This window comes from Spea bombifrons, chromosome 4 (assembly GCF_027358695.1).
Source record: "Spea bombifrons isolate aSpeBom1 chromosome 4, aSpeBom1.2.pri, whole genome shotgun sequence".
NCBI classification, from domain to species: domain Eukaryota; kingdom Metazoa; phylum Chordata; class Amphibia; order Anura; family Pelobatidae; genus Spea; species Spea bombifrons.
In genome coordinates, this window is record NC_071090.1 from 17170207 (window position 1) to 17184015 (window position 13809).

The 13809-nt window shown below is 36.9% G+C and overlaps 1 protein-coding gene across 9 annotated transcripts in view; it reads right to left on the reverse strand.

Annotated features, from left to right (window-relative positions):
• Positions 1-13204, reverse strand: part of TCF7 (transcription factor 7) — a 64928-nt gene extending 51724 nt beyond the window's left edge. For 7 of the 9 annotated variants that reach the window (XM_053464133.1, XM_053464131.1, XM_053464140.1 and 4 more), the window contains exons 1-3: positions 12754-13196; positions 12589-12655; positions 11113-11228 (exon numbers count right to left, since the gene is read on the reverse strand). In XM_053464133.1, the coding sequence (XP_053320108.1) occupies positions 11113-11228; positions 12589-12655; positions 12754-12948 (378 nt within the window). In that variant the 5' untranslated portion in view covers positions 12949-13196. Of the gene's footprint in view, positions 1-11112; positions 11229-11505; positions 11646-12588; positions 12656-12753 lie in introns of those variants that run through there. The other 2 variants (XM_053464132.1, XM_053464135.1) reach the window with 2 other exon arrangements.
• Between the last annotated feature and the right edge of the window lie 605 nt (positions 13205-13809).

The following is a 13809-nucleotide window of genomic DNA, read 5'->3' on the forward strand; positions in this document are numbered from 1 at the left end:
TGAGCATTTGTTTCCCGCGGTGTTTGACGTGAGGAACATCAGAAATAGAGACCCTTCTGGGTTTGTACAAACCATTCTGGGGTCTCTGAGGAACCCCACTGCCCCTAAGGTGTGATCAGCACAAAAGTGAAATTACAGTGAGATGAGCTTCATCTTCAACAAAAATTGGGAGAAAAAGGAAACTATTGTAATAAAACAAGCTTACCAAATTAAAATAAAATTAAAACCATAAATTAAAAGTAGTGTTTTTGCCCCCCAAATATTACAAACCTACAGTATGTGTGAGAGATACTGATGTATTCAGGGGATGTTGCTGATCATACATTGCGTTATTTAAGTTTTTTTTTAATTTCATTTTCTTCATGGAGACTAGAGTTTCACCCGCATCACCCATCTTTGCATGCCAGATTTAGTACTGCCATGTAACCAGCACCCTAGGGGCTCTGTATTGAGCTTTTTTTTTTATTTTTAACAGATATACTAAAAGCCTTAATCATTCTAATGCCCTGATTTACGCAAACTAATGAACATTTTCAAAGGTAGCATAATGAAAAAGGGGAAGCCGTAGTCCGTACTTGTGTTCCTTCAACAAAATTCCATACGAAAAAAAATATTCAGTGTAGTACCCCTACAGTATAGGGTTAACAGCATAAGCTTACAACTGGAGCATGAGTGCAAAGACAAAATTAGTTCAAACAAAAGATGTTCCCAGTTTGGTTACTAAATACAGGCTTCCTACTGAGAATCAAGTGGAAGACTACCATAGGGCACTTTATTATTTCCACATAAAGCAGTACACAGCTGAAAAATATTTAAATTATAATGCAGCTGAAATACTCCCACAACAGCAATATAATGGGACATTTTTAAGTTAACTTTGCTAACAGGTAAATGCCATCGGCAAGCTCTAGCACTGGCTTGCTTAAAAGTTCCAGGGGGATCTAATGAGACCCCCAACATGCTTATTGAGGTCTATTTAAAGGGACGTTTGACAAGGGAGTTTGTGTTTCAGCCCTGCATAATGCATAGTTAAATCTGTAAGATTTCTATGAAATCTCCTTATACGCTGAGCTATGAATTATAACGTGCATTGCCAGCCCAGACCGTCACACCAGATAAACTTAAAAGTGTTGGCCCTTCGTAATGAATAGTGATGTTAGTGAACTAAAACCACAACTCAACAAGAGAATGCGTAATTCAACTTTAACATCCATTATTTGTTGATGAATAAACTGTATCTCTTAAGGTTTAAGATAAAATAAACTGGGAGATACATGTTTACTCTAACAGTGACTTCCAGGCAAACCAGGCATAAATTAATCTTAACATTTTTTACCTTTTTAATAGTTATTCACAATATTTTTTTATGGAACAAACAGTAGTTATTCTAGCACAATGTATAGTTATGGTTTATTGTGCATTACACATGGCCTCACAAGAGAAAGTCCCTGGAATGGACCTTCATATTGCATATTTAGGTTGATGAGCGGAATAGGTTCAATACGTAGTTTTATGAACATTGCGTACATGTCTTCTACATGTCTACTATGTACCACAACATTAATATATAGGGATTTTGCTAGCTCCTCTACACCTCCCTCAATTTCAAAAGCTGTCCATACAATTTTCTGCAATCACTGTTCCTTATTCGCCATACAAGGTCCTGTGGTGTTCCTCCAGTCAACAGCTGATTAGCATCTGTATTTTCCAAAAAGAGACTTGTCTAGGATGATTTTTATATGCCTGATAAGATGTAAGCTAAAATATTAAGTTGCAATAAAGTACAGCCAGACGTAAAACAGATCAATCTTTCTTTCCAAAAACTTTAGTATACCAGTTTCCAGGGCCACCATCAGAAATCTTGGGGCCCAGTACATGCTTAATACCTGGGCCCTCATGCGCCTCCCATCAGCCAACCCATCAGCCTACCTTATGATCCTCCCATAAGCACATCTTATAAGAACAGGCGATATCTGGATGCAGTATTTCTAACATACTTGCATACTAACACTCAGACTCACTTTAACACCAACTCACTCCACCACCGTACAGTAACATTGGTGCAGGAGGTAACATCCTGGGCAGAAAGGTGGGGGTTATCTGAGAGTTCTGCTATAGTGTCTCTAATATTCTCCCAAAATGGTTTTATTACCCAACAGCTCCAACAAAGGTATAACATAGAGCCCCATTCTTCTTCACATCTCCAACACTGGTCTGACAAAGCAGGGTTGACTGTGGACAGTGTTGGGGTTCTATACAAATGTGAGCAGCTTTTACAAGCGTAAAAGAGGAGCAGTGCTGGGTGAGTATTAAATATATTATTGTTTCTGGGATATCTGCTTACCCAGGGCCTCTTTCCATTTGTAAATTTCAGTAGAGCTGCATGAGCTGGGGCAACCAGTAGGCGGTAGATGGTGGAGATACCCCTTCAGAGGTTCATGTCTTGATGACAAAGGTTCTCAAACGGAGTGAAGTCTCTAAAAAGAGACAAATGTTTTTGTAGGAAGGATCAGATGTAATGTCAAAGCTGCAGATTTCTGAAATTTGTGAGAGGCCTGTGTGTTTGGATAGGCACTAAGGTGTATCAATCAATAACTCTAATGTGAAGAGGTTAAGCACCTTATCAAAGAAGCCCTCCTGACCTGGTGGAAAGGTGGGGTTGTGGAGTAAGGGAAGGGGAACATAGTTAGAAGGAACTTAGTGCTATATCTGAACCACAAACATTGGAGCCTAACCACAGCAGTGCTCCAATGGGGGTGCCTGAATGGGAGCTTTCCATTTGGACCCACAGCTTTGTTGCCGATGTATTCCCCTATGCAACAGTTCGAAAGAAGTGTGCTGCTAAGAAGTATCAGAGGAAATCTGGAAGGGCTAGTCCAAATAAATGTTGGTGGCTTGTCGAAGAGATTTTTTTAAAAAAAGTCCCTAGGAAGATCTATGGGGATGTTTGAAAAGATATAACAAACAGGGCAAGATATTCTTCACTTATCTAGGTCAGCAATGAGAGCGTTTAGGAGAGGTTGAAGGTTTTCACAGTAGAGACATGACCAGTCTCCACTGAGCCAGACCCCCCAAATACTGTAACTTGTCCTTGCGCCATTTAAATGGGAAGGACTCCTTCAGTGCTATGTTTGTATCAGAATGATTAATGGCCACATAAGCATGGTTCCCAAGATCTGTACAGGGGATACAAATAATGAGAAAATGAGTCAAAATGCAAGGAAATGCATTTAAACCATAGTGTTTCTATTTCCTCTCCATGTTGCCAAGTGAATTCAGCTTTAAAGGCAGAGAATAAACAAACCAACAAGATAGTTTTCTAAGTTATTAGTTGTGGTCTCATTATAGGTGCTACTTATAAATGAGTAGCCACAACATAAACGATAGGAAGAAGCCCAACACAAACATGGTTTGCAAAGTTCAAAGCAGAGCCTCGTTTCTAGACATGGGCTAGGAACAGACCCTTTTCATGATCAGTGAAACTGTAACTACCCCAGCATCCTCTGAGGACGGCTATTTATAGGATCTACCCTTTCATGTGGTAAAGTGATGTGGATTTTACAAGAGTGATTTTAATAGGTTTCATATGGTACAGTCAGGGGAAAAACTCAAATCTACGAGAAGGAAAAGACAGGGACGTTGTTACAAAGGAGAAACACATATGTTTAAAAAACATGCTACGATCTAAAAGTCAAGTGTTTGCTTATTTAAATAGAGTATATACTTGTATATGTTTTAGCATTATCTCATATAGAACAATGCTTTATAAGAGTGTTTGAATATTTTTAAGATTCATTATTAGCGCTACTATTGTTCCAAATCTATAGAAAAGTGGCATAAACCAGATAAATGATCTACATTAAATGTATAGGAGTTCCTTCTACTTGAAAGTGTTCAACAACAGTGCCTAACAAGTAATAAAATTTTAATTTTTGCTATATATTAACATAGCAAGAACCCTATTCTGCAGAATCTAAAGGGTTACAGCTAACAATATATACTGTATATAAAAGAGACTAACCACCTGTTGTGACTTCAGAACGGAGAATACGTGTTTTAACCGATAGGGAAAAACATACAAACCACTTTTTTTTTTTTAAGAATAGCTCAGCAGAAAATAATAAAAGTGTGCTGTTGGTATTACAAAATATTGAATTATTGAAGATCCATTGAAACTAAAAATGAATTATTAGTTTAAAAGCCCAGAATTCATAAATCCTTGACACTTGTTTTGTTAAATTCTGTTCAAGTATCTGTTACTAGATTAAAAAGATACAGTAATTTTGCTGGTTAACAGGTATTTCTGTTCAGAGATCAAAATGTAATATATAGTGCACTAATGAAAAAAAAATATACAAAATGGCACATGATGTTTAAAGAAAAAAAAATTAAATACGGTAATAAGGATAGCCAAAGGGAAAGTAACATACAGGTAGGCAGTCTTGACAAGAAAGTGTTCCCACCCAGGAACTCACGTATACATACAAATAATATTTATATATATAATGTATACTATTATGTGAATATAAACTATTCCTGGCTGTTCTGTTTTAACTTCATGCATCTGATAAATCCGGGCCAATCGGTGGCAAGAAAAGTTGGACTATGGAGAAGAGAGAAGGAAGCAGCTTTGTGGCTGCGTCAAGCGAATGCTCCAATTTTAATTTTTGTTTTGGAAGAAGCGAGTACTCATAGAATGCTTTACCATGCATTCTTCTATGGGCAATGCAACTTCAGGACATGACACTGTCTTTAAATGAAAGAGTCTCCAGTGCAATATGGAGGAACATTTCAATCAGCCTGAAACCTACATGCGTGAGTCATAATATCACACGGGAAGCCATGCCGATTCAAGCTCATGCCGGAAGAAGACCGAGGTGTGTGGTGCTAGTACATGACAGGTGCGGTAATAGAATGTAGAAAAAGAATGATTTTGGAAAGATGATCAGGCTGCTTTCAAAGCCCCCACATCAGTCCATGGACTGATATTTATTTCGGTGAATTTGTTATTAGAGTCTGATTTCTCATTTTTTTTATTAAAAACAAAAATTAAAGTTTGTATTAAAGTATTAAAGTTTGTGGTAATAAATCAGACCTGTATGATGAAACAACTCGATAACTTGGACATGGGCTTATTTGACTATTCTGGTCAATCAGACTTCAAACTACTTTTAAAGGATATGACCATCAGGTTTCAAACTACTCCTGCAAACTCCTAAGACCCCTCTCTCATTTTTGTTATGCGTCTGGTGCGCTTCTTAGCCTTTTCCTGTAGAAATTAAAAACTTGCATCTGCAGGATTTCATTTCTGTGAGCAATAGCAATTTAGTTTAGGGAATAATTAATAATATCACTGTAATCACTATTAAATATAGCATTGATCTTTGGAAATAACAACTGAATAGTAGTGTGAAACACACTGACACTTTATTAAAATATGCTAGAAAAAAAAAAAACTTACTTAACTTGTTAGGAAGTTTTCTTTAAATTTCGTAGGGTTACCTTAACATACAACATCTCCCTGACAATACAAAATGCCCATAAGCCTCATTTGTGTGTTAAGTTATATGTGAACCACACAACTTACTTCTATGTGCTTTAGTTCTTTGTCAAAAAGAGCATATGTTACAACAGGACAAAAATTCCCTCAAGCCTCAACTCAATTACACATAAAAAAACATGAAGATTTTGTTCAAGACTAATGTTCAAACAGATTTGAACTCCAAAGCCTGAAACCACCTCAAAGGCGGATACATGAAATATAAAAGCAATTAATCATATGATTTCCACAATAGGGGATTTAAAGTGACAGGACCCCGTGACAGTTGGAAGGGAGCTGGCTTGGACTCATGCCTTTAAAATAGGATTATCAAATTAATCCTGCCTGCCTATAAACATTATGTTTGCGGGAGGAAATTTTCCTTTAAGTGTATAAACTCATCAAAAGGAGAGCTTATGACGCCAAATCCTCAAACAAACACAAACTAGCCCTCCAGAAAATTTCTAAGCGTACTCCAACCTCGTTCCTGAAGGCTGAACTTTAGGGGTTTTCTAATTACCAAATAATCAAACAAACAATTATAACAGTGCATCACACAGTACATCGAAAAGTGTTGGTGTTTGTGGCTCTCCAAAGACTTAGACCATCTTGATTGAGCGTGCAATAGGACAAGACCACAAACTTATATATTCACAAACTAATTTATAAGCAAGCATTTTAAACAATTTATAAAAATAGAGTTGTGAAATGCGTTTGCATGGATTATAATATGTTGTCCTTAAGTGGTTAGCTTGTACAAAAGGGAGATATAGAATTATATTACAGAGCCTAAGAGCAGACCACCATAACACATCCCGGGGGAAATCTGAAATGTTCCACAGAGGCTCTTTCTGTGTATACTAGCTGACGACTGGATTGCAAAGGATGCACAGTCCATTCATTTTCCTTCCCCACTTGCTGTCAGCCACTCCTAACATTCCTCATCACTCCAATCTTTAAATTGGCTACAGGATTTTATTACCAACGAGTTGTTACTCCAAAAATAATAACAATATAACAATGTTAATAATAATAATAATTATATATATATATATATTATGGTTCCAAATATGTTGTGTCTACTTTGAGCTTTCTTTTTGATAAACAACTTGGATGTACATCAGGAATAATTTGGACATTCTTCATCCTAAATCTACCATAATTGTATTATGAAAGTGTTCTTGTAATCACTCCCCAATTTAATGTTGTCCAACATAGCAGTTCATCAGGCATGTCAAGCTATGCTATACAAGACCCTAATCTGTAACACACAAAGTTCATTTCCCAATGCATGTTAATTGGGTAAGGTAAGCAAGAAGGCATCTTATAATACGAGTTATTTTATATTTGTATTTTATTTAACCCCTTAAGGACAATGGCCAGTCCCTAAACCTATTGCATTTTGAGCCCATAAATGTACGGGCTTTGTCATTAAGGGGATAAAGAGCTCTTATTCTTGTTTACCTACATATAATATGCAGCTGTATATCTTGAATCTTGTATGCATATATCTATGAATGAAATTGGAGTTACAAACGTGACCATGTTCCACAACGGCAACTGGAATCCTGCTCCCGGTAAATATAAATTTAGAGCACTGGACTAAACCCTTCATGCAAAGACCCGCTTGCCGGTTCATACCTTGACAGAAGATAGAACACTACAGATCTTATATACTAAATTATCATAAATTATTTATTAAGTATAAAATGTATATGTGCCTAGAACAAAGAAAGCAAAAAGGAGAAAGTTAGGGTTGCCATATCAGCATTTATTCCAGGATACACATATATGGGATATGTTGATGACTTAAATATGTAGTATGCTATCCTGCGGCATGTAATAAAATCATAAAGGAGGAATTCCAGAAATACTACTCAGCAGGTCTTTACACTTATAGGCCTGACCTGACATATATGTATATTTTTTTCCTAGTAAGCTTTAGGTACTTCTGTAGGATTCTACGCACAGAGGAGCCCGGAATGAAATTGTGACCATTTCTGCCACTCCTGTTTCTTCTCATCTTTGTCTCTAATGTTTCTCTTTTGAAGAATGTAAACTTCTGTTAATCATATAATTATTATTATTTGTACAGTTACATGGCTTTAAAACTGGGATTTCAATTTTATATAATTAATGTTCATATGGTTTACATATAGATTTGGCAAACATATCACAGAAGTTATTTTATGAGGCCTGCTAAAAATAAACATGGCTGTTCCCAAGAGCCTTAATAATTGAACTATTTACATAAAACCAATACAATCTGTTTTTTTATTTTTTTTTTACTTAATAATCTCTAATGTTCTCCAGAACTTTAAATTGAATACAAACTAAATCCAAAGGATACCCAGTATAAAAGTATAAAAAAGTATGAAAATTATTAGTGTAATTAGCGGTCGTTTTATAAACGTACAATTTTGATTAAACACTTTGTCTATTCCTTTGGTAAAGGCAGATGAAATGTCACAACTGGAAAAAAAAATCATTTAGAAAAGCAACACAAGTGATGAGTGCTTCTCATCGCTGGATTCAATTATGGTTTTATTTCAGATGTGACAGTTTGCCTTTTATGTGTATATACAAATATATTTATTTATTTACATGGAATTACCGGGAAGGAAATAGTCCCTGTTCCTCTGCTACGTGAGCAGCATATAAAAAAAACTTGTCTCAGTATCAGCAAAAGATGATATTACACAACAAAACGAGTCTTTGATGCAAACACAGGGAAAACACTTTTAAATACTTTTTCATATGATGGCTTGCATATTTTAGAACACAAACAGAGCTTGTCTTTGCTAATTTAGGATCATATTATTGGATAATAGAGATAATATTATCACTTCTTTGTTCAGCTCAATGTCCATTCAATATATCTTAATTGGAGGTTTAGGAAATTGTATCATATGTCTTGGGACCAAACAGAATATTAACACTCATAGCAAAATTATAAAGAAAAATGATAAATATGCACAAACGTGTTTCAAAATATACATCAGTTAATATTTGGCTTCCTATGAAATATTATTATTCTGATACAGCATAGATACTATAGATGGTAATAAAGAAGGAACAAAGTAATTCTACCATTTCAACTGCCCGATAATGAAAGAAAAAGAAGAATAAAAACACAGTGAAGTCAGATTTCAGTTAACAGTTTAAGTTTCAGCCCATGCACTTATGATCACCTTCATCTATCGCCCGCACATCTGTGGTTTAGTTCATATTTTTTTTTTTTAAACTGGGCAAAATGAAAACGTGTAATTATATTCAAAGACAAAACAGTTGCCACATATTTTTAAAAGGCTGCTGTTCTACCCACTCTGTAAAGTTTAACACTTTAGTAAAGAAACACGGCATGAGAAATATCATTCCTAATATTCCTGCGTGTCCAAACTCTTCCCAGAAATTATTCCTTAATCTTAAAATGTATTACTCTAGATTGTAAGATCTTTTGAGTATGGTCCTCCTCAACTGTTGCTTCTGTAAGTATTATTGTTATGTTATATACTACTTGTCACATCCTGTTTATTGTACAGTGCTGCAGAATATGACGGAGATATATAAAACAATAAATAATAATTACCTTATTTATATTTATTTTGAAACATAAAGGCAAGCACTAAAATCTAAAAAAAAATCTAAATTGTTTTCATGCGATGAGATGAGATGATATACTTGCTTAACACGAAAGATAGTAAAAGTAATGGGTTAAGTGGATAGCACCCTTAAAATGCCCAGGAGGTCAAAAGGTGTTCAGGTGTCTTTTGCAAGTGATATGTACAAACGGGACACTCCAGTCATCAAATGCACTTTAATACATACGACACCTGTGTGGTCCCTTTACATTTTTGTATCGTCCATTTAGCAAATGCATGGGGTGGAATTATACACTTGCCCCTTTGCCCACCCTACTAAATGCTGCGCAGGAGAGGTGCTCTGCCGAACGCATCTCCCTGCATACGACAGACCCACCTCCAGTCAGCGCCAGCAATGGCTCGGGGGGGAACGCTGCAGGCAATCCCGGTGTGGAAAGTGCTGCCACTGATTTCAATGGGAACACTTTCCTGCACCCAATGGACTACTTCAAGCAGCCAATCAGCGGAAAGAACCATCAGATCATAGAGCTTCGGTTTTATTTTTTGTTTTTCTATAGTGGGGGGGGGGCAGAGAATTTATACAGTCCTTTAAAGCCAACAAAAGAGTTACAATTCAAAATGCTTTGACAATGTAACATTTTTGCAGAGATGCACTATCCCTGATTATTTGTGTTTAAAAAGAAAATCCTAAATAGAATACATTAAGAGGTCCCATGTTTGTTAGACATTAATGCTTTTTTTTTTTACCTAAATAAATCAATTATGCCAATCATACCCACATTAAAAGTAAGGTTTAATTATGTATTATGACATTAAGTATGGATACTGATGCTACATGAGCTGATCCCACCAAGATAAACAGAACGCTTACAGTAGGATGCAACAGATGAAGATAAAGTAGCTTTTTTTAATTAAGTTAATGATTATGCAAACTTTATAACTTATATTATAAGTAAGGGCTCAATTGTTTTGTCCTGATTTACTGTTTCCTTCAAAGTTTGGTGGATAGTTTCCAGCACCCTTTAGCATCATTCTCCATGGAACACAATGCCATGGTGTAATGACCATAGTAAGGACAATTACATGCCCTATATATTTGAAAATCATAGCAAGAAATTGATGGAAATTACAAACTAATGGTTCCTAATAATGACTTCTATTGTTTTCAAGACCATTAGCAGCATGCCCTGCCATTAGACAACAATAAAAGTCCTCTATAAACTATACATACCTTTTATGGTGGCAATAATCCATTTTCTTATTAAAGCTAGATCCTGATGAGGGCATCTAAAGTTGGCTTCTACTACTTTGGATGTGTGGAGCCACCACCACATTACTAAAGATTAACATTAATCATTACAGTATAAAAATGGTCTATATGTGGTGATGATATTTTTAAATTGTTCAACAGTTTTCAACATATTTTTAATAACAGACAGGCATTGGTTATTACTAAGGATGATTCATCGCTACTTAAGAGCTTGTAAATCAAGACTTCAAATTAAAAAAAATTTGCCTCATCTTAATGAAGAAACATAACTGACAGAAAAAAATATATACTTTTGAATTTACTAAAACGGTGTATATGTAGCCGCATTAAGTTCATCAATGCGACAAAGTACATCGAGGTTAATGCACCAGCGTAACAAAAATAAAATGTGTTTGATATTTCAAACTATACAGACCAGATATGTTCTCTGTGAGCTGTATAGATCAATTCACGTAAGTTAAAAGCTGTGGTATTTAACGCTTTTAATGGCCTACTACTACCACTAGTTAGATAAGACTAGATATAAACTCACATGCTTTTTTTTTTTTTTTAGATTGTAAGCTCTACAGAGTACACTTTTTTAGAAAAATTTATTGTTTTGTACTGCAACATCATAATTATCGTAAATATAAGTATGCCAAACATTGGAGGCACTCCAAATGTGGGATAAAATACCGTACTAAAAAAAAAAAAAAACTCACCAGTGTAGACATAGATCCATTGGGAAGGTAGGGATCGGACACCATGAGGAACGGATAACCAGAATATCCAGAACTCTTATACATAATTTCTTCTTGTTGTTGTTGTTGTTTAATTCCTGGTAATAGAAACACGAAGAGAACAATACGTTAGATCACTTTCAAAATGATGTACGTTTAGATTTAGAGCAAAAAAAATAACATTCAAATGTATGAGACATCGACTTCCAGTCATTACGGTTTAGCATTAGAATAAGCAATTTGCATAAATGTTTTATCTTTTATCAAGTGTGCGTCTATATGCTTATCACATTGAAAGCTTTGATGTCATTCGTATTTCCAAGATTAAAATTCCCTATTATAGGGAAGAATGGCAGGATTTACACAAATTCTCACCAATAAAATATTGATGTTTTCCTCCAATCTTTATCAGCTGCTGTCTAGACAAAGCTTTGTTCTTGATTAATCAGACTTATCTGCACACTTCAAACATTCTTTGTTTGAGTAGGGAGCTCTGTTTACCCACTGATCACAAGTGACTAATCCCACAAGGTGTCACTTCAAGGTAAAAACTGCGGGGTCGACAAATGACAAATCAAAACACAGGTAATAGAACTTCCTCTATTGGCTCAATTGATGCAGTGAAAGTTCTCTGGCAAACCACTGTCTCTGTCGTATTTAGTAACACTCCCCTGACCCTGTGAAAAAAACCCACTAGTGACAATTCTAGACAGGTTACTTCTAGACAAAGAAGCTTGCCAACCCAAGGTATGCGTGTGGCCAAGTGTTAGACCCCGAACATCCCAGCTGCCACATCAGAACCAACAAGGTGACCATCCGAAGCGGCCAAGAAGCCAACGGTGGCTTTTGACAGCTTTCCAAAATTCTGCCTATGGGTGTGTTTTAGGAAATATTACCAGGACTGAAATAAATATTACAGGTATTTGCTTGTACTTTTTCAAAAGTCCATCATTAGTAGTAATTGCATCACAGGTGTACATTTTGGTTAAAAAAAAAAGGTTTTTAAAGCTGAGCTAATTTTAAATATTTCTAGAAACTTTATTTTACGATAGGAAGCAGGCGATACTTTCATATATTTCAGATACTGTACATGGATTGAAAGCGTCCCGTTAAATAACTTATAATAGCACAATACGTAGACTGCAAGCTCAGCGTATCTTAAAAAACCAAAACATAAAATATATATATTTGTTTTAGTAGACCGCTGCACCCATACATACAAGTTATACATACATAGTGTACATGCACACATGCAGGCATGGGCATGCATACATACATGTTGACAAACAGCACTGAAGTATACATTGTGCCATACAAAGTGCAAGCAGTGCTGATGGAGCCTTCTTGTAGGACTCAGGGGAGGTCACACACCAGTGGCCCCCTCTGCATTCATCCCCCTGAGTTTCTTGGGTCTCGCATGAAGAGTAAAGGAGGAGGGAGAGACTTGCTGGAGCTTACCCTCTTCCATGTGATCCTCGAGTTTCTCCTGATAAGCCCTCTGAGCATCTTGTGCACGCCTGATCGCCTGTGAAAACAGCAGGAATTCAGAACTTTTTTACAGGACAGGCTTCCTTGGCTGTTCTTAAGCTCAGGGGGGAATGGGGGGCTCCTCGGGGGTCTTACCTCTGGGTGATTTCCAGGAGCTGCAGCATGTGGGTTCGTTTCGGATTCGTTCACTAGAGAGGACTTCAGGTCCGCGAGGTCTCGCTCTGTAAAAGCATTCTCCTGGATCTTCTCCTCCTGTTCACCTTCGTCTTTGAACGAAATCATCTCATCGTTGGCCCCCAGATCATCTTCTCCCCGATTGAGCTGGGGCATTTTCTTTACGATTGAGAGTTTCTGGTTGCCAGCTCCGGGACAGCAATACGATTGGATGACTGTAAACCCCCCCAACGATCACTCCCGCTGCATTACTACAACAACGATACAAAAAAAGTAAATCAAACCGGCGGTGGGGCTTAAAGGGTAAAAAAAAAAGAAAAAAATAATAATAATAATAACTTTGCAGGGAGGCAAATATGAGTGAAAGTGAAGAAAGGGAGCTGGCGGCACGGATACCGAGCGGCGCAGGCAGCCTGTGATCGTTTGAGGACAAGGGGGAAGGCAGAAGTAGATCAAAGAAAGCAGCCGCCTGCTGATTGATAGCCGCACTGAGCACTTAGGGGCTGAACAAACGGATGAGAGCTCTGATCTTAAAGTGACAGACACTCATTGTGAGAGCTCCCTGCAAGCTCTGGCTAGGGGTGCCCGAAAGAATTTACAAATATTTACATTTAGGGGATTTTTGAGAGTTCGCGTTCACGATCCAGCCACTTTTTTTTTTTTTTTACATTTCTTGTTTGTAATTATCATTTCATTTTGCAGTTGGAGGAATGCATGTTGTTTCAAGTGTTTGTGTGGCTGTTTTGTTTCATGAGTTCCAAAAAAAGTGTTACTCAACATTTCCCCAATCAAGTCCCTATGGTAACGTTACTTCTCTGAACTCGTGCCCATGTTATCAGTATACTCTCTGTTGTGCCCCAAAACAAATGGCATTATGTATTTATAAATATCAGGTCAGACCCCACCCAGAGTATTGTGTACAGCAGGGTGGGACCGGTGATAACAAGGTGGCCCTGGCACTTTAAGACCAGCAGCCGCCTGAAGACATAACTGCGGCCTATGGCTGGATGTGAACAA